The sequence below is a fragment of the Lates calcarifer genome, linkage group LG6, assembly GCF_001640805.2.
Source record: "Lates calcarifer isolate ASB-BC8 linkage group LG6, TLL_Latcal_v3, whole genome shotgun sequence".
NCBI lineage: Eukaryota > Metazoa > Chordata > Actinopteri > Centropomidae > Lates > Lates calcarifer.
In genome coordinates this window covers 8,388,548-8,410,730 of record NC_066838.1, presented here as the reverse complement: position 1 = coordinate 8,410,730, position 22,183 = coordinate 8,388,548, and the positions used below count along the sequence as shown (strand labels likewise).

Here is a 22,183-nt window from a genome sequence, read left to right as displayed (position 1 = left end):
CTGGTATTTAATCTTGGCTCTAACATACTAGATGCTCTCTCATTCAATCTCTTCCTCTCATTCATGTTTTCCTCCTTTCTCTACACTTCTCTCCCTTGTTAATTCTCTCTTTCTTACCGTGCCAAAGATGGTTCAGCTAAACCTCTCTAATAACCCCCTCTCCCTCTAAGCCATCTTGTCTAATGAGATTGGGCCTGTACATCGAGACCAACACATGCAGTGCGAGGGAGACAGGGGGACTGCGAGAATGAGAGAGTAGGTTCAGAAGAAACAGGGTGAAAAGGGTGAAGGCTTATATGCAATGGCAAACTGGCAGACAGATGGGTGGAAAAACAAAGATGTGGTCGTCAGTGTTCTGAAATGGCAGAGATCTAAATGTTTCTGAAGCCTGAGTCTTGAACAAAGCAACCAGAAATGTGAAAGAGGGCGACGGAAGAAAAGACACAATGAGAAAACTATGACATATGTTTTGTCACAAAAGCCATTCAACCAACCCAAAGTAACTGTGACCGGTTTTCACAAGCTTTCCTTGTGCAAGTCTCCACCTAGGCAGAAAATGATAAAATGAATGTTAAGTAACCCACTATTCCCCAAACCATGGCCAATTCACTCTTATCTCACATTGCTAGGCTGGGAAACGCTGACAAACAAGAACTGTGGGTGGTAAGTTTATCTATTCTTATGGCCACTATGTTGAGTAGCTAGCCATTGTTTAATTAAAAAGATCTGGTGGCTTGATAAAGCAGGCTATAAGGCTGATAAATTTTTTAATCCAATCACGGACTATATTTACATTGCCTGCAATGATCCAACTATTGATCTTATTCTAAATGAGCTTATTTATAAGCTGTATACATGGCTTTCAACTAGCTCAATGAACAAGGCCACCATTTCCACATTACGTTACAGCATCCTATTTTCCCTCTGGTATTCAGCTTCAAACCCAATATAATACCATAATTTTTCAGCTTTTGTTTTTTTCAGCTTTTTTCATGCACTACTAAACTAAACAATGGTTGACTACAGGAAAGACAAACCACTTGAAAAATGGTCACACAGGAAGCATACTTGCAGATAATTTAATAGTGGCAAAGAGTGCTCATAAATGACAAAACAATGGAAGAAATATAGAGTGATGTGTTTTCGCAAGGGAAATTCTTTGGCTTGCATTGTAAAGCAGTTAGATTGCTGAATGTGTGACAAAATGCTGTGAAACCTGCAAAGGAGGGTCATAGCTCAGACTATGATTCTCTATATTTCCTTACTTGGGCTAAAGTATTATTCTAATGGGGTTAATATTGGACTACTGGACTAAGGATCCAAAACTTTGGCCTGAAGTCTGCGTTACATCCCTGTGAGTCAAATGTGAAGCCACATTGATTACTGGAAGATTGATTCCCACATCCCAGCCCAGCTCTCCTTCCTCCTCCCTCTTATACTCTCTTTTATGTTTCTTCTCTTCCATTTTCTCTTCATTTCTACATATTTCTCCTATCTCATGCCCTTCTCATTTCTTCCCCTCTACTCCCTCCTTCCCTCCTGAGAGAAGCGAAAATACATGGGCATACTTCCAGTATTGAAGAAGTTTTGTATCAGCCCAGTGTTAGTTTTACAGCTAAAATTTGGCCAACAATGAAATTGTAATTTTTGTAATTTTATCTTCTAAAAGTACTATAACATCTTTTGTGTCTGAATTCACACCAAGATTCTCGCAAAAGTTCAACTTCATATTAGCTGATGCTGAAATTCAATTTGAGAATACTTGATTTTAATACCAGCACAAAAAAAACTAACACAGTGTCTTTTTAAAAGAACATTTTCCACTGTGATCCTTCAAGCATCCTATCTCCCCTATCCCCAAAACCATAAATGTCCCTCGACTTTTTTCACTTCCCCTCTCTATACAGAGGGAAACAGGAGGTCAGTTTGGGTCCACGGCCATTTAGTGTTTCTCTTTAAACATCATCCACTTGAACAAGGCTTTGATGCAAATCTCTTTGCTGCCTCTTGTTTAAAAACTTAGGTATCAAAGTTCATCTTCATTTGAATGTAGTAGTGAAAGTATATTTTACATTTTTCCTCAAACAATTTCACCCTCATAGATGCCCAGATAATGTTTTACTTGTAAAGGAACTTAACATATTGAGAAATACAAAGGAGATATGCTCACCTCCATTTGGCTTTCATCTCTTGTCCCTGTTGTTGCCAACTAGCAATGATGTCTGGTAACTGAGAGGTAACTTGTAATGGTTTGTAAAGTTGCAATAATGACAACAGAAAGAGAGAAAGGAAGCATAACACTTGGAGCAATTTACATAAATTTACACAAATGTTTTAAATTATGCCCATTTAATATCAGAACTTCATCCGGTTCTATAGGCAGTGTCAGTGAGGGCTTGAAATGGATTGGTGAGGCGGTGGTCAGAGTCAGACAACATTTATGTCCTTGAGACAGATTGTGTGCTGGAGCGGGGGGCTTGTGAACTCCAAACAGGGACATGAGAGGAGGATGCACAACCGCTGCTAAAGGCCTGCCTAAACCCCCTCCACTTCCTCGTTTTTCTGCAGTGCCACTAAAGATGGCTTTAGGAAAGAGAATGAGGAAGTACCAAAGTTCAAATGATGTCTATCAGTAAACACAAGCAAACCAGGTTGGACCACAGTCTGCTTTGCTATGGCCTCATCTGTCCTTTCTCATGATGGGGTTTGTCCTCCGTTTTGTTATTTTTCTGTCCATTTCAATGTTTTCTTTCATAGGCTCAGAAGCCTGTATGTATTTTTGTTTTTCCTTTCTCCCAGTATTGTCTCTTTGTATTCGTGCAGAGGAAGACCCGCTTACCACTATGGTAGTCTAACAGGATCCTTATGACAAAAAAACTAATACACTGTTCTGTTTGTGTCCTTTTGTCAACCACAAAAATGTCCTAGTGGATTCACAGACATGTTGCCTTACATGGAGATCAGATAATGATGGCTACAGCATGACACAGACTTTCAAAGCTTTATTTGCCCATGGTTTAAAAATGTGTCTTTGTGACTTGAACTGTAGCCTAAGAATTGACAAATACATTTACTCAACTTCTACACTGCACTGTTTCATGTTGTTTTTCTTTATCTTGAGTACCTAAGCTGTACAATACATAGTGTGTCTCTAGTCATCACTGGCTGTGTTTTCTAACATGGTCTTTATTTTAATAAACTGCTACAGACACAGAAAGGAATATGAAAACAAACAGTCATGTTCAGAATTATGCGGGCAGAGGGATAGGATACTGAGAACAGAAAAAGAAAGAGGGAGGTAGAGAACAGACAAGCAGAAAGGTAGAGATAAGGGTTCCTAGAGATTCAAAGAAAGACACTCAAAATGATAAGAAAGCAAAGGAGGATGACAGTAAGCAGGTAGGCAGGGAGGTAGACAAACCAGCAGACTGGCTTTCAAAGGAATGACGCAAAAACAAAAAGACAAGACAGTCAAATAGAGAGGATGATCAACAGGTGGAGAAAAACAGACAATACTGCTGCTTTGGTAAGCAGAGGAAAAAATATAAGGAAAAAGAGGCACACAAGCACTTAGAGAGAGAGGCAGAGAGCAAATCCAGTTAACAAATACACAGATAAGACGGCCAACTGGGCAGAGAGCCAAAATGAGCTGCATCATTTTTCTTTGACTTTTCTGTTAGTGGTAAATATAAATACAGCAAGACCGCAAGACCTGAAAGGACGAGTCAGGAGGAGAGACAGTTTCTGTATTAAAAAACAGTCGGACAGCCAGAGTGAGTAGTATGAGCCGTCTGAAGGCTTTTCCACTTAGCACTGTCAGTCAGCCAGTCCAGCAGGTCTCTGTAGGGATGCTAGGCTGCATTACATTTGCCTGGAAGCTAAAAGCACACTGGACACACACTGCAGCCTGCTAATCAGGTCACCTGTTGCACAACACTGCACTGACACCAGCCACACGCACACTCACATACACTCATACACAAACACAGACCTATGAAGACATACAAATGTACACACTCGGTAATGGGCATTTGTGCACGCATGCGTGCCCTCTCCCTTTTAATCGCTCACACAAACACACACACACACAGGCCCCACAGGATAATGAATACGGACATCTCAGCTCTGCTTATTGCACTAATTACTTGCGCCTATAGAGGCTGAGTGTAATGCCCATTTATCACACAAGTGAAAGGAAAAAGTCTCAAAGCAAAATAAAGACTAAAAAGAATGGAGAGTAAAGAGTAAAGAACTGAATGGCAAAAATCTGTGAATTAGAAGAGCATACGAGAAAATGAGAACAGAACAGATAAGAGAAAATAGTACTCATGCAAGAAAAATATATGACTCTCTCTGTATGTGATGACAGTCATGAGTTACTGCATCTACTAAACACTGAGTTTAATCATTACTATATCAGAGGGGGAGATCAGCAAGAGAAAAGAAGAGGGAAACAGACAGAGAAAAGCAAAACAGTAGGGGGCAAAGGGAGGGACAGAGAGAGGGAGTCAGGGTGACAGAAACCAAATAAGAGAGAACGACAATGAGGAGGAGGTGACAGAGTGAGGGAGGAGACAGAAAGAGGTCAGACAGGCAGGATTTCAGCGTGTTGTGCGTAATCATGCCCGGGGCTACATTAACCCCAGGCTTTAACGACAACCAAACGCACAATAGGCATGTTTACATGCTCCACACACCAACACATTGTGGTCTGCATATATGGACGTGTATAGTCTGAATGGACTCAAATTTTGGGCTGCGAGTGGACCCTCACAAACATGTGCAGATGACAAATCTGTCATCACGTGGACACTTGCAGCCATGTGGACGCAGAAACTATAAATAAAGCTTCAGAGTGCATCTACAGCAGCATGATACTGTCACGTTGATGACAGTGGACACAAGTAGATACAGTGGATTCTCAAAACTGATAAAATCATTATGAGTAAAAGCTAAACATTAATATAACATCAATGGCAATCCTACTGATTTGGTAAGATATGTATTTCAGTGTAAAGTTAGAAAGACTGATGTTTTCTGTATAGTCTCTTTGGTACATAAACCTACGTAGAGAGGCTGTTAAAACTGAGCGTATTCTAAGTAACTACATGATTAAATTAACTAAATTACTCAAAACAGAGAATAGATTTTTTTTTTTATCATTATCACTATTTTAAAATTGCTCTAGGACTTGCAGATACCCTGCTTAGAAAGGTATCTATGTATCAGGGCCATTTCCAAGGATACAGTGCGTTTTGGTTGTAGTCACCAAGCAATGGGCCTTATGTCATAATTTACTGGAGTGTTTAATATCAACAGAAGATAAACACTGACCATCTGGGAAAATTTGCACTTACTGGTGCAAGGGGCTGCCGCAATGAAAAGAAAACACTTTACCAGCTTCTGTTGATGTTATGGGTCTCCCTAAGACTTCAACCGGTGCTTATAAATAATCAACACAACACACAGGTAGGATTTTGAAAATACTGACTGATGCTTTTCAGGAAGAAGAAAATACTGCCACAAACAAATTACGTTGTTTTGGAGGCAAATCTCCCAAAGTTCCTTGATAAATACGGTCTGCTGAAATTTCCCATTCATCTCTGGTAAAAACTGCACTGTTCAGGATGAAGAACAACTAAGTGTAGAGTCTGTTATATATCATCTACCTACGAAGCACTGTCATGTTGTGTTGAGAGTTAGCGTTTTTTTCCCTCTAAGCCTCTTTTTTTCCATATAACCTCTTCTTTATCCCTGCTGTCTTTCCTATAAAAACACATTTAATTCATTTCTATTATCATCCCTGGGACTCATCTGTCCCTCCATCCATCTTTTAATAAAAAGCCCCACTCATTTCAGTCACAGAGGTATCCATTCATTCCCTCCTGTTTCTCTTAGTGAACACACACTGCCAGACTGACACTAGACAGGATGACTCAAAAGAAAAAAAAACATGCATGTATTTGGAAGACCTCCCTTGTACTGCACATTTTTTGTAGCCTGTACCTTCCTTCATCTCCCTAACACCACCACCACCACCACCACCACCACCAAATCATGTGACTCAAATTGAAAACCCTGATATTTAGCACTCAGCTTTAGTCCAACAACATTTCTTTTTACATTTCATAGCAGAGCCCATGCTTTGGCCTCAGTCCACTGCTCAGCAAAACATATCAACTGTGAATTCAGAGTTTATTTTAATCCATCAATCTATCTTTTCTTAAAGAAGCTCAGCTTCAACACAAAAAGGGTTACTCAAAAAACCTTTGCCCATCATCACCAGATATGATGGAGGTACAACAGTTTGTATTCAAAACACTATCTCCTTTTGTTAAGCAGCTTAGCCCTGTGTAGTGATCCTGCTGTGGATTTAGGCTGCAAGAGTCGGGGAAAAAAAGCATGTAAAATAGGACGTCATGTTTTAAGAGTATACTGTGCTGTCCATGGGAATACATAACCAGCTATCTAGTTCATTTACATTTTAGGCGTTTAGCCGACACACTCATACACAGCGATTTCCTGCAGCAAATGAAAGACTAAGAGCACACCAGTGAATCATCATAACTCTAAGTAGCATAATAAAAGAAAACAAAAAGTGTCAAGAATTTTATATACAACAGATACAGATTATGTTCATGTTACATAACTGGCATTTCACCTTGATGCTCTCAAGGCTTTTTTTTTTTAAACGAATTCAGTCTTAATCATGTGACCAATAAAACACTCTCTCCATTACAGAGCGCTGTTCTACCCCATCTCTCTATCTCTATCAACTCTATACAAATTTCACAGTGGTCATATTTCTTAATTAAGGGGTCAATGCCCAAAATTAGTCATTGGCCTACTTCCAGTAGGTCTCCATATGACAAAGGCAGTCATATTTTTTTAATAAGCTGTGCTCTAAATGTGAAAAAATTACTTTTTCTAAGGTCTTCAGCTGAACTATTTTCTAAACCTGAAAAGAATGCATCAAAGTCAGTTCTTAGAGAAAGTGTGCAATCTAAATACTGACACAACATGTGAAACAATATTTTATATTCTGAACAAAATTCTAGACTAGTATTTATAGACATTTTTCTTTCACTGGAGAGAGCATAGTAAAGACAAAACCAAGAACGTTGTCAGTGTCTCAAAACCTCTGGCCATCAGGATCCTGAAAAACTGTTTTACTGACTTGGGCTTTGGGATGAGTCGCATACTGAGGTAAAGCCTTTGCATTCTGCCATTAATGGTCCCAGCACTGTGACTGTATTGTCTTACTGTCTGTAGACTGTTCAGTGTTGCAAGGGTTGAAACTAATAAAACCTGGTTGGGTATGCGTCACCTGTGGTAATAACTAAGAATATCCATGTCTGTATTGCAATCCCGAGCTTTAAAAAGTTATTTTGGTCTTTTCTGCACAAGATCAAACTGTTTTGGAGCATCTGCTGTTGAACTGGTGCCATTATAGTACTCTTTATACCTATAGGCTACAAAAGGGTCAGGCAAGAGCACATGATGTCTTTCACTATACAGGCCTGTGTTCTTCCCATCAGAAATGAATGCCTTGGGGCAATGTACACAAGCCTGGTTGGATAATCTAATGTCATGGATGTCATGTGTGTGACCTAAAGCATCCAGGCAAAAGCTCCACCCTGCAGCACAACAATATCAGCTCCCTGTCCTTTATTGCCACCTTGGACTAGGCATGGTAAATGCTCAACAACTGATCTCTAATCAGAATGCACTAGGAAGAACTGCCTCATGCCGTCACCAGGATGGAATTTGAACGGGTGTGAAATCCAAGTCATAGCACATCTGTTTGCTCTAATAAGCATGCATCAATAACATGCACATGTACTCAGACACACACACACCGTTCCTTCAGCTGAGGTCACAGCTGTTTGAGCCAAACTCCACTTGTGTGAACATAGAAATGGAAACAGTAATCCCCCATTTACCCTGAGCCAGCTTGTGCCAGTCTACAAAGTTGGCCAATATTGCTTTCAGCAGAGATAAACATTTGCATATGGGGCATCATAAATATAACTCATAAATGATACAGGGTAGAAGTAGAACTGAAGTTATAAATAATGTTTGGGTCCGAGGAAACAAGGCAGATGAATTCCAAAACTCATGGCTGTTTACTCTTTCACCCTGCTACTAGATGTTACAATCCATCAGTGCTTTAGTATCTGCTACCTACACTGATAGGAGACACACCGTGAAACTATAATCATTACTTTCAATGCATTTGGATTGTGTTAATTTGACATTTCCACACACAAAAAGCATTGCGAGATTCTGTCACTCAAGTATAAAAATGTTACTTGAGTTTTAGAAGATACGCCTATGACAGATTCACAGATCATCACAGTGGATCAACTCATTGAGAAAACACAGAACCCCCATTCACAAGGTAACAGCCCCTGGCTCCACAGCACACTGATGTGATCTAGGCCACGCTGCTCTCAGTAGCACAGAGGAGAGCTGAGCTATGGAGCGGCTTACATCTTCTGCCAGTCTGTCAAACACAGGGGACTGATGTGAGAGAGGCATGGCTTTGCATCTGCTGAAAGTAATGTACTGTTTTGGACCTTGATAGTTTGAACTACAAAGCAAAGGTTATGCAGTATATGAATTCTTAAACCTAAATATGAAAATAAACTGCTGCTAAAAAAAAAAAAGACATACATGTTTCATTGTGAAAATCATTTCTAAAGATTCCAGCTCTGGTTGTATATCTGAACCTATTACACTGGTATAATAAACTTATCACATTAAAATGGTAAAGACAAGCTGTTTACCAATAGCCATTGACTGGAAAGCTATAGTTGACAAAATGAGACCCTCTATGGTCTTTAAACTTGGTTGTTCAAATAAATAACAAAATATTTGACTACAGATCCTGACAGCCAGATAGAAAATGAGAGTGGGGAAGACTTAGATTTGATGAGTGGCAGATGAGGGCCGCTTTACTGAACTGTCTGCTCAGTGGGATGCTTTGAGAGCAAATGTGTGTATGCAAATATGTCAATTATCACACACTTAGAGAAATCCATCTCTAAGGAAGAGACGAAATGTATTCTGACTTTATCGGTGACAGGGCTTCAGTGCTCACCTCTACGCTCTTTCTCTTTCACACAAATACACTCTCATTCTGTCCAGTTTTACTTGCACAGACATGTTCATCACAACAGCTGATAATCATAACAACAGAGCATCAACTTACGTTCAAAGTCAGAATCATCATCTTCGTCATCCTCTCCATTGGACTCTGTTTGCATTGGCTCCCCATCAAACATCACTCCTTTCCCCGTCTTGCCACCAGAGCTGGCTCCATCCTGACTTCTGGTGTCCCGCAAACGGGTGAAGTACTGTACTGCAAAATCCACCAGGTCTGACGGCCTTTGTCGCAGCACCTCCACAGTGTATCCCTGCAGCAGTTCTGTCAACCCCACCGGTATCTCAATACTCATGGCTGTGTGTGGCTTGGTGGCGGTGTTTTCTATCTATCTATAGAAAGAGAGAAATGTGTCAGAATTTGTTTTGGTACTGAGTCATTCTTGTGTTTTGATACAGGGCTGTTGTGATGTGATTATGGATGGCTTAATTGTTACTGTCAACAGCTGACTTTGACGTTTACTACTCCAGCACACGCTTTGCCTGCGTGTGACCTGTGTATGTTGAGTGACAGATGAGAGCTCTGCATGACAGCTGGAACATACTGGAACAGCCTGGGTAACTAAGGAAATGACCGAGTTTAACAGCCGAACAGATACCACATTGCCATTTATGAGCAAGGTAGTGGAATGCCCTACATGAAGCGTTGCTGTGTGACACTGTCACTGAGCAGCCACTTTATCTGAGGTTGAGCCAAGGAACACACAGTTCCCACAGCTGCACAGAGCAGATATGACCTTAACATTTTCTATGGGGTGGACAGATAACCAGTGGCATTCGTTGTGTTTCAGTAACAACAGTGCTTGGCATCGCCAGAAACTGAGCTGTCAACTTAGGTGGGTGGCCGGTTCGAACTAGCTAGCAAAGCGGCTAATTAGCTAATTCTCCTGTCCACCAGCTGGTTCACAGTTCTTTTCGATCCACACACAGACGAGCTGAACACTTGGCTAAACTTACCGATCAAAGTTACTGATAGCTAACACATAATTATTGTAGCAAATGTAGTCGAGCTGCAGTCTCACTTTCTAACCCACCAGGCATTAGCTACACTGCTAGCTAGTGTGCCACCTTCAAGGAAGCCTTTACCGTTAGCTTACAGTATAGTATGGCGCACTGGCTGCAAGGGCTAAGCCACGGATAAGTGTCTGGCTGGATAAACGTCGCCATGCAAGCACAGCAAAATGTTCAGCACCGGTAAGCCGTAGGGTAAGCTAACTTAACGTTACCAACAGTGTGTCACTTACGTGCGATTCTGTCTCCCCGGCTAAACTAGCCAGTCCCCTCCTTCTCGGTGTCTTCCTTGTTCTCCCTTATTTCGCCTCTTCTTTCTAGCCAGTCTCTTTGCCAGTGTAGCGACCGTATCCCTCCACAAAAGACACTTGTACAACGTTAAGCCAACAATTTTACGTTAGCGTTACCTGGCTAACGTTTAGACGGCTTTTTTAGCTTGCCAGCCAGCTGTGCAGCGATGCTGGCTAAGTTGAGAGGAAAAAGCACTCGACTTCACCGCTGCAGCCTCTTACGACGTCCACGCACTTGGTGAGGGTGGGACTTGCTGTGGCAGCAAAGAGAGCGGGCTAGCTGACAAGGCTAACTGGTTGACTTGCTAAGTACTTGTTAGCAACTGCCTGTTTTCTTTTGGCAACTACCTAGCGACTCTACTCTCCTCAAGACATAAGTAAGCCAGCAGCTGCTGCCAGGTGACAAATCCTAAGCTCGGCGTTTACAGCGCCGCGCCACACCGCCAGTAAGTACAACCAGAAGTACCGAAGGAAACGCTTTTTAAAGCTATTCCCACAGTGTGACGGCTAATTATAACAAGAGAATCCTGCAAAAATTAACTGAAAATTAACACGTTTACTCCCTCCCTGCGAGGCAGTCCACAGTCTTTACGCAAGGATGAACCGCTGGCACTGGCAAGCGTGAGTGGGCGTGGTTAGTCAGAAAGCAAAACCGCTTGACATTGATTGACAGAAAGCGCCACCAATCAGAATAGAACTTCAGAATGCCAAGCCAATAGGATATAGTTGTAGAGTAGAGGCGGGACCGAAGGCAGAACCATATTAGTACACTCTGAGAAGGACCACACCCACAGAAGTGGCCTTGTCAATTTGAAATATCACATCATAAAAAATTATTAGAGCTGGAACACATTCCAGCCAACATGTCTGGCTGAGAAGATGTGTTGTGCTGGAACATCAATTAATTGATTTATAATTGTCTAATGTGTTCAGAATACTGCAAGTAGAGGAGTATTGGAGGCTGTGGTGTGATACAAAAAGGAAAAAAGTCACACACACACACACACACACACACACACACACACACATATATATATATATATATATATATATATATATATATACATACATACATACATATATGTATATACAGGAAAGGGCTTATTGCAAAATAAATGTTTTGAAATATTAAAATATTTTCCTAGTCTCAGTCTGTCTGTCCACCCATCATGGTACAGCTCTAAGTCTCCAACAGAATGCTGTTCTCGAAAAGCCTTTGCTCTCTCTGGGATTCTCTTCTGTCCCAGTTCCCTTCTTTGCTTTCACTTCTCATTCGTTCCCTTTCTTAACCCACCATCCATACATCATCCTTTTTGTCCTTAGTTCAAGGAACTTTCAAGGCTCTTCTTAGTTCAGATAAGACAGCATACTCTACTGTTACCCTCTGAACTTTTATATCAAACCTTCATGTGTCCCCCATAAATCGTCTTTCATCTGAGTGAATTAATCAGTCTGTTTTTCTATTTTCTATTTTTGTACACACAGCGTCACTACATTATAACTAATGATTCTTGTTTCCCCCTCTGTCCTCCTGCTCTTGTTTATTTTGGTTTAATCCAGGTCTACAGTCAGTTTTCCCCAGCAAAAATGAGCAGACTTAAATGGAACAGGGGGTCACTAAGGATGGATTTATAGCTACCTATTCTGAGAGGTTTGCTAAGCACCATCACAGTCCATGTAGCATCTCCTCTCTTCCATTTCTTCTCCTCAGATGTCACAGAGGTAAAGCCGTTGCCATGGCCACAGTGAGCCCAGATTTAATTCCTCGAACCCATTTCTGATTGGCCCTGGGTCTTTGTTTCCAACAAACACTGAGGGAAATCAGACCCCCAGGCTCCCTCTGCTGGGAGAATAACTTTAGAAATGACATGTTCTTAAAAAAGATTTCTTGTTTATTGAAGATTGTTAAAAGATTTTCCCCCAAATAAACCACATCCGTGGTACGACATTTCTAAGTCTCACAGGATGATGGAGGTCGATTATACTGCTTCTATCAATTAGCTTGTGAACCTTACTGCTCTCCCTTGTCATGAATAATCACTGCTCTACGTACCCTACTGTACAGTAATTAGTTCACAGTAAGACTCATGTCTGTGTGCCCCCCATGGGAGCACATTTTTCTGTGGAAAGATTTCCCACTGGACCCACAGGAACATGAACAACTGGCAGTCCAAGCCTTACTGAAAGTGACAGATGAATATTCACATGTATAGTCGGGACTCTGGTCTTTGCTTTTCTTGAAGTGCCATCCTTTGGGAGTTGCTGCTAATGTGGTACCAGCAAACTCCAAAAATGTCTCAAGGAGAGCTGCTAGCCTACATTTTCAGAAAGAGAGGAGGAGAGAGAAAATGGGGCAGTGGAAGCAGATTCAAAGAAAGCAAGAGAGACAGAGTGAAAAAGACTGTGAAAAAGTGTGTACTGTGTGTGTGTGCGTATACTGTGCGCCTTTTAATATCTGTCCTGTCCAGACATCTCCATCTTGGACTGCTGATGTACAGCCAGTTTTCCCTTTAGTCGTTATCAGGTGTTGACATGAGGATGAACGAGGGGGAGGAGGATGAGAGATTTACTAAGAGAAAACAGACCGATGATGAGCACTGTTAGCATATGCTTGGAGTGAAGAGGGTTGTCTGGCTTGCAAACCTTGTTGAATTTCATCCGTACTCTAATTGATTTACTCTCCAACGTAGAGATCCACATAAAAGCAGCAATGAAACTACTGTCTAATTCCCTCAGATTGAATGATTTAAAAAAAAAAAAAAACTTGCCCTGCTCAGACTGAGTCACGTGATCAGTGACGGAGGAAAATACCACCAAATATAAATACACTAGAGTATGTAAGTGTTTGTTTTAAAGTATGATATCAAAATGTGTGCCTTGGAAATTACTGCTAGGGCTCGAAATGTTTAGTGTTAAAAGAGTCAGCACCTCAGTGTTTGGACAATGGTATGGGTAAAGATGAAGAAGTTTGAATCCCAAACCCAAATAAAGCTCTGTGAGAGAAAAATCTCTGCATTTTAAATCTTCAGGTTCATTCATGCCTGTGTGTACACAGATCCTAAAATACAGCTCTAGCACTGCATTCATATGGCCAGGCTGTCTTCATTCAGAATTCTGTGATGCAATGCCACCACCTAGTGGCTGCTTTGTGTTTTCATCTGTTTAGAACTATACTGGAGATGGATTCCCCCCAAAAAGAAAATTCCTCCCACGCTGCTCTTCCTTTCTTGTACAGTGTTTATACCACACTGTTTAAATATACTTCAATAATGAACTGAACAGTGAAGCTAAGTGAAAACACCTACTTCACACTGAACCCATTATCCAGAGAAGAAAGACCTGAAAGTATTTAAGTTAAACAGTCATATAGTTTATTCTGTCAGAGAGTATGGACATTATGAACCTTCTAGTAACAAGCAGTTTGACTTTCAGTGATTCAGAAGTATTTCCATTATTACAGTTTACTATATATACATCTTATATACAATATTTTGTCACACTTGAATTAAATTGTCTAATGCTGCAACTCAACTTCTTATGCAATGACTACAATAAATCAGTGAAGGGTGTACTGAGGTTAAGTAGATTATGATTCTTTTCTTTTGCAGTTGTTTAATATTTGTATTTGAGTTAAATTAAGGTTTGGGGTACACTGTCTTTAGCAAAGAAAAACAGCACGTTGTTGAACATCTACCTTTCATCACTTGATGGTTGAGTATCAGCACTGGACTATTCAAATCAGGCGTCATCCAGTATTTAGTAAACTGTTGATGCAAACAACACATTACTTTACAAGGAAGACTCAACAATATGATGTCTCATCATTATCTTTATGTGGTCCATAATGTGCTGCCTGAAAACATCAACTCCCACCTTGTGAGTAATGATATTGTATGTCACTGCATGCTCATGTTAGAGTTGGATTTATATTATTATTCCACTGTGTAATGAAAAAAAAAGAGAGAGAGAGAACTCTGCTCCATCACATTAGATGTCTTTCTGGAGTGAGCATTGCTTTTGTTGATAATTGACACTTCATCTTCCCAGGTTTTATATCACGTAGCTGAGTTTTCCTAAGTATTTGTTTATTCATGAGCAGTGTCACATGAGAAAAGTACAGAGTAACTGCACTGTGCAAGTAATGACAAACCATGTTAAAGTTTGACTCCAGTTCTGCCAAAGATGCTAAGTGTGAATATTTTAATGCTGTGTTATTCTATAGTTTTCCTGAAAACCTGAATTTGTAGGGTGTAATTTGACATGTTGATTTCATCCCTTTGATGCCTTTTCATTTCACCTCAACAACACGTCTGGATTGACTAAGACAGTTTGAAATGTATTGGCCCCCTTTACAAAAGCCTCACCATATCTAAACATGTACAAATACGGACAAGAGAAAGGAATGCATCCATTCAATACATAACAGTCACGATGGACTCAAAAACGTATACACATCTGGTTCTTGTTGTTTTCTGGTTGGAAATATGTGGGGGAAAATGGATTCAAGTTCCAAATGTTATACAGTCATTCTGTCATTATAACAACTCCAGGCAGAGCAAAAGCATTGCCTTTAATGTCAAGTATTGTGTTTCTAGATAATGTGGGGGTCTTTAAAGCTAAAACAAAATAATTGTTTAGAGGAGCTGGGAGGTATTTAAAAGTATCTGAGTCAGTACTGAAGGATTCAGAAACAGTTTTTGACCTATATCTGCTTAGACCCCCAGATTGGATAGATATTCAGACAGACAGAAAGACAAAAGAGACAGACAGGAAAAAGACAAGCAGACAGACGCAACTACTGAACCAGAACCAGAAACAGCTGTGATGACAGACAGCCAGAAAAGCCAGAATAACAGAGAAGCGGATCTGCTTAATGCTGCTCTGCACAGTTCATTTATATCAAAACACACACACACACACTCACGGACTCACACACAGGCACAGACACACTCAAAGACACATTCGTCATAGTAATAAGGCACAAACAACACTAGACCACAATCCAAAAATAGACAAACATACAATACACATTCCCATGAAAATCTCTAAAATTGTGTGGAATTCTTAGTCAAATGAATCCGAGGCTTTTTTTTTCTTCTTCTCAGAAATCAGGCTGATGTTGGGAGGACACCTGATACCTGCAATTTAGGCTTTTGACCAAATTGTCTTTCTTCTGAGGTTTGAAAAGAAGGTTTTATGAATGGAGAAAGCTACATTAAGTCTCTCATTCATACCCACCTTTAACTCAAAGTTAAAAAAAAAAAAAAAATCTACATTTTAAGTGAAAAGCTAATTTGGGAAAGAAGTACAAGATTTTCCCAAACCTGTAGCAATAACACCCTGGCTGTTAAGATTTTGTTCTAAAATGAAAAAATATCAAATGGTTTAAACAAACAAGGTTCTCTGACAAACTGCAACAAGACTTCAACACAACAGTGACTTAAACACACAGTAGTAAAATACTCTATGAAAAATCATATCAGAAACATTGTCATTCATTTTTGGGATCGCTGAGCTTACATACATACAACCTTAAACCAGTTTCCGACAATGGTCTCATGAATCTCCATGTGGCTGAGCATCAACAGTAAGTGACTGGTGACTGGTTTATGCTGTAAAAAGTGCCTTGTCATGATGTGTAATCATTATATAATTGCCTATACATAAAATTAATTTGTATAAATATCCTAGATAAGATAAATAAAAGATCTTGATTTTTGCATTTCCATCAAGTGTTAACAATGCTATGCTATTGTACAGTGTATTACAATTATGTTCAGTAATCAAGCAGTCTGGTAACTAGAAATACATCAAATCAGTCAAAACAAAGAAAAAAAAAAAGCAAGATTTGAACTGGGGTTTTGTTCCAAAATGCAAAATCAATTATTTGAAAACTTAAGTTTTCAGTGGAGGAAATTATTCCACTCTAACAGCCTGGATCATCTGTATTTTACAGATATGATGATGAAGTTAAGGTACAATTTTTTTTAAAAATGCATTTTGGAGAAGACCTCTTCAATTCTTGCTGCTCACTTGAGCACTGACTCCATTCATGCAAATTCTGCAATGAACCTTTCCAGTGCACTTCAGTCTCTGTCCTGTGCACTTTAGTCTTCCATTGTATATAACAGCTCTTTTCTTTGAAACAGTCATAAAGTCGAGATAAAAAAAAAAAACTGACAAACCAGCAGGACAATTAAATTTAGATTCAGTGGTTTCCTGTCCTCGTTATTTTCTCTCACTCACTAAATAAAGAACTTTTGTCCTAAATAAAAAAAGATATAACAGTCAAGTGGATTATTACATATTAACAGGTCACTGCAACTCTACATGGCTATCTCTCAGTATGGCAAACCTGCATATGAACCATGCCTGTGTAAGTGTACATGCCAGTAGAAAAGGATATTGGCATGGATATGGATGGCTTACATGGCTTTACAAGATGAGAGGATTGTGTCAGGAATTGCACACCTTTAAGACAGGTGAGTAGGAATGGAATATGATAAAGAAGTGGTGGCCTCTTAAATTTCTCTAATAGGCCTTTGACCATTTTTTATTCAAAGCAAGGCATAGATGTATATATGAACACAAACTTACTAGAAAAAAAGAAAAATGTTGTTCTTAAATGCTCCTATAAATCACACTTTGCTTGACTGGAAACAGCGTGTTTTCAGACAGCTACAAACAGCAGCCAGGCCTGATTTGAATTTGTCAAGTGTGTGGAGCTCTTATTATTCACTGTGAACTGATGAAGCTAATTGTTTGCTCCCTTATCTCGATGCTCACACAAAAGGGAATCCTCAGAGCAGCAAATGAACAACCAGCCCTGTCTGTTGTACACCCTACACCATAAACAAATACAGTTTTCACAGGTTGAATTTTCTAGGGGAGAGAAAAGCTGCTACCATGGTTACTGACAGCTTCTCTCCTGTCTTTCTCTTTCTCTCAATCTTCGCTCACTCCATCTCCATTGCTCTCCGCCTCCATAGTTAACGATAGCAGTAATATTCACTTGTGTAGTCTGACAGGTAGAGCTTTTGAAATTTACTGTTCCATAGGATCCTGCAAAGTTAAATCAGCTGTACTCATGCAGTGCAGCAGGGGTGCTATTATGAGTATGAATACAACTGGGGCTGTGTAGTCTTTGTGTGTGCTGCGCCTGCCGCAGCCCAATCAGGAGTAGACTGTGTTTGAAGTGCTTATGATATAAACCCCTGCAGTTCTGGTTGAGGTGAAGGATCTGGCTCCCACTGGGACTGAGGAATACGTTACATCTCCATCTATGTCTGCAGCAGTAGCAGTGTTATCTGGAAAAATACAGTCTGGTGCCCAAGAAAAAGAGAAGAGGATGTACTTATATCCTGATTTTACCTCTTTTTTTGGGGGGGGGACTTTTCCTTTAATTTTTTTCTGTGATTTATTTCTTATTATATCCATTTTATTCATACACTAAAACACTTACATTTGCGTTTGATGTCAATTCATTAATCTCTCATAGGTAGTGGTAACAGTTTACACCAGAGACAAAATAAGAGAATAAAAATAGCAAAACAGAATGGAGCTCAAAGGTATCTGTGGAGCTCCAGTGACTTGTGGTCACACTAGCAGGCCCACTAATTAGATCACACTTTTTGCTTTCCTAAAGCCATCCAGTGTGGTAAGATATAGCATTAAGCTGAGCTGGTTAAGTGATGAGTCCCCTGTTAGATGAGTGGGAGCTTATGGGCAAAAGAAATGGGGGAAAAAATTATTTGATTTAAATTTTAACCTGTTGCTGTTCTGATAATTGACCACTAGGGACAGTGTGGGTGGCTGATAGTACAAGATGTTTGAATCTGTAGTAGAACAAGGGGCCCTGTGATCAACAGAACAAAGAGCACTGCTCACCACATCTACAACTATAAAAAGAAGCGACCAGAGGCCGTGAAACAGGGTGACACAGGGTGAGACGGGGTGAGAGAGGATGGGAGTGAAGAGGCAGAAAGGAGGAGAGACAGAGCAGCAGGCATGGAGCCAGAAATTTATCTCATTCTGCCAGTCTTGTAGTGATCACCCTGGTTACTACACATGTAAAATAGAATTTTAAAAATTCTACCTCGCTGCTGGCCCGCTGCCGTGGTTACACATGAGTAGCGGTCACCGTGGATACAGCACTGAGCCTCCCCTACACTCTCTGCATGACTCCCTTTGAATTCTGAGCGATAAAGGAAAAAATCTAAACGCTAGTGTGACACAGTCAATTATGTTTCCAAGAACTGCACACTGGATGTATTTTCTACAGGACATGTAGGATGTCTGAAGTCAACAACTAGAAGCATTAGTTGTATGAACTGTATGTATGTCTGATGTTTTACATGACAAAAACATCACAATGTCTGATCCTTTTCTATGCTTGATGTTGGGGGCGAACAAACTTTGAAACTTTTGCTGAAACTCTCATGCTCGATGAATAGGTGGGGACAGCTTAGCACACGTAGCAATACTGGCTAATTACAGTCTACTCACCAGTATGAAATGGTGAGCTCACTGTGTGCGGCTGTATAGCTTATAATTAACGGCTAGCAAGAATATAGGCCACCGTGACATTATTGCTGTGGTTTCATTGAAGCCACCTCAAATACTGCACACTGCTGCTACTACTTTGAGAGCTGAAAAAGAAAAGGGGAAGTTGAGCTTGACCGCTGTTTTAGCAGCTCATACTGCAGGTAGATGTTTGAAAAACTCCTCCTTCACTATTCCTGTTCCTAGTTCTGTTCTGCAGACAGAAATTTAGAAATGGATCCAAGTCTCCCCAAAATTTGGTTCAAAGTAGTCAAATGAGCCTAAGGAATACTGCAATCAGGCTATAAAGTACCCAACATGTGTACATTAGAATGACCCTGCATGTATCTGTTACTTAAACTTGATTCTTACTAACATGAAAACATATACTAGATTGCTGTGGTGTTTAGGTGCAGTCCTCAGTGGTATTTATTCCTCCTCATCTGCTATTCTGTTGAACTTCCTGACTATGACTATGGCATTGTTCTGAAATAGAGGCTGGATTCCCACTGTGGTCATCCATGTGTGCGGCCGTATTACTTTAAGGTGGTTTGGATAAAAGTGTCCACCAAACAGCAGATGCTATGTGAACAAAGGGAGATCTACTTTTGTCCCCAATAACAGAGCGACGTGTCCCTCTCGTATTCCAGCTGAGCCCCTGTCTGCAGCCTGAGCTTAATGAAGTTACTGTTTCAAAGAGTGACTCTTAACGGTGAAGTCAACAGTGACCTTAAAGGTCAAAGGTCGCAGAAAGGAGAGGCCCTCTGCCCTCTCGACCCTTGCGCCCTCCCTCTAATTACCACCTGCAGAGAGAGGGACAAAACAGCTTCACCTGGTTAGTTTGGTCATTCAGTCAGTACATGAAGGTGGAGGGGAAGAAAATTCGACTCTACACGAGCTGCCTGTGTCAAAAGTGATATTTTACGTAATTTGTAAAACAGTGCAATCGAGGAGAAGGCAGAGGAGGGAGATGGGCTTAAAGCAGATTAGAGCATGAGGAGCAATTTATTGAGCATTCAACCTACATTGGAACCTACAGCAACTCCAGTGGTGCTGTCCTCTAGCTGATCCTGACCTCTGACCTGACCTGTGAATGGAGGGTGAACTAAAAGGAAATGTCCCTCTGCAGATAAATAATGTATTAAGTTGTTGCTGTATGTCTAGGAGATGGAAACTTGATTATTGCACGTTGAACCCCAGCATACTGAAGCTTAAACTTTGCCCCTCTTGAGCTGCTTGTGAGTGAGGTCTAATAGAGATGATGAAATAGTAACCAAATCAGCTTGCAGGATTAAATTAATGTATGATTGTGATTTTTGCAGTGAAACTGACAACTGCTGCTGAGTATCTACAAGAAGAAGTGGTTTCTGACCACATCATCCAATTTAAATTGGTGGGCTGATTGACAGGTACACAGGAGAGTGTGGTAAATTCTTTTTGTACAGTATATGCCCAGAGGATAAAGTTAGTTAAATTATTATACTGAGAAAATAATGTCAGTCTTTGAGCCCCAATGTATTTCTCAGACTAGAGAGTGTAGTAGTATTGTTACGCCTGATGGGCTACTGGAAACTGAGCAGGCCTCTTAGGAAGAGTTTGGCAGTTGCCCTGGAACGCTGACTTGGTCGTACAAGTTACAAGTCTACGAGCCTTGTTGTGGTTGTGGCGATGTCGTGGCGGGGAGGCGCTCTGTGATCCAGCCGGCCACTTCCTTTAACACGGACTGGGCCACCTCTGGGAGGTCGTGGTGAAGGGCGTGGTAGCCTCCCTCGTAGATCTGGAGAGAGTCAGAGAGACGATAAGCACACAAGAGGGAAGTTGTTAAAACTGCTTTACCTAGAGAACACAAAATACTCAGTCAGTCTTTGTCACGCTTAGCTTAACGTACAGGGAAATACCACAGAAGAAAATAAAGAGATGCTTTTCTGTGATCAGCAAACTTCCTGATACTCTTCATTCTGATTTGGAAAACCCCAGATATTTGATAAACCAATCATTGTTTTGACAAGATGTGAAGAAGACAAGAAGTGAAGTGGCAGCATCTCATGAACACCATGTGATCCTCATTTACATACATTTGTCTTATGATGCTGCAGGAGACAGGAAGAGCATCCAGAAATATAAGAAGTGACCGGGAACTCTCTTCTCTCTTTTCACTTCTCTCATCTCTTGTTCTTGTTCACCCTCTTTACCTCCCATGTGATGAACCATGTGATAACAGTAGCATGTGAACTTCCTTCTTTACAAATACACATCCTTCTACAGATGAGGAAGAATTTATCAAAGTTAAACAGCATCAAACTGCTGAAAGGTTTCATTCTATAATGCAGAATCCAATCACTGAAAACAAAAATCCAAAATATCTTCAACAGCCAACAGCTTATTTTGATTACTGACAGGATCACTTATAAGGTGAGTATACAGTGTTAAACTGAGTATGAAACATTTTTAGATGGTAACTCCTCAAAAAAGTCAACTCATGTTATTTTCAAAATGTCAGAGGGCAGTGTTGTGATAAATTGTTCCATATTTTGAGGGATTCCTTCGAGTCATTCCTGAGATATCACATCACAGTCACAGTTTTTTGACCTTGTGATGGACCAAAAGCTAATCAAGTTCAAGTCCAGGTGAACGTTCACTCTGGGTATTCTTGAGATATTGCATTCACATGAATGTGAGGCCACTATGATCTTGACCTTTGACCTTTGACCACCAAGATCTATTCATTTCATCCTTGACTCCAAGTGAACGTTTGAAGAAATTACCTCGAGGCGTTCCTGAGATATTTTGCTCATAAGAATGGGACAAAGGGACAACCTGAAAACATAACGCCTCAGGCTACGACTTTCACCAGTGTGGAGGCATGAAAAGACTAAAACAAAATGACACATATAAACAAACCACTCTTACTTTGAGTGTCTTGTCTGAGCTTGGGGCGTTCTCGTACATCATCTTGGAGCCCCTGATGTCGCAGAGCTTGTCAGCATCGCCGTGCAGGAGCAGGAAGGGCCAGCTAATAGAAGGGATCTCCTTCTCGATGCGAGCCGCAGCCCCGATCAGCTGTATGCCGAACGACACCCGCAACCCGCCATGGTAGTTCAGCTCATCAGTGTCGTATGCCTCCACCTGGCAGAACACAAGGGGACATAAGAATAATGGGGAGAAGTGGATGATAC

At 40.6% G+C, this 22,183-nt stretch overlaps 2 protein-coding genes across 4 annotated transcripts in view; both read right to left on the bottom strand.

Moving 5' to 3' along the window:
• The window catches only part of prkar2aa (protein kinase, cAMP-dependent, regulatory, type II, alpha A), a 43,046-nt gene extending 31,959 nt beyond the window's left edge, over window positions 1-11,087 (bottom strand). The window contains exons 1-2 of one of the 2 annotated variants that reach the window (XM_018675086.2): window positions 10,410-11,087; window positions 9,215-9,498 (exon numbers count right to left, since the gene is read on the bottom strand). In XM_018675086.2, coding sequence (XP_018530602.1) covers window positions 9,215-9,461 — 247 coding nt within the window. In that variant the 5' untranslated portion in view covers window positions 9,462-9,498; window positions 10,410-11,087. The remainder of the gene's footprint in view (window positions 1-9,214; window positions 9,499-10,409) is intronic. The other variant, XM_018675087.2, reaches the window with a different exon arrangement.
• Window positions 11,088-13,814: 2,727 nt separating this feature from the next.
• mgll (monoglyceride lipase) overlaps window positions 13,815-22,183 on the bottom strand; it is a 38,338-nt gene continuing 29,969 nt past the window's right edge. For both annotated transcript variants that reach the window (XM_018675089.2, XM_018675088.2), the window contains 2 exons: window positions 21,918-22,133; window positions 13,815-20,784 (listed from right to left, as the gene is read on the bottom strand). In XM_018675089.2, the coding sequence (XP_018530605.1) occupies window positions 20,650-20,784; window positions 21,918-22,133 (351 nt within the window). In that variant the 3' untranslated portion in view covers window positions 13,815-20,649. The remainder of the gene's footprint in view (window positions 20,785-21,917; window positions 22,134-22,183) is intronic.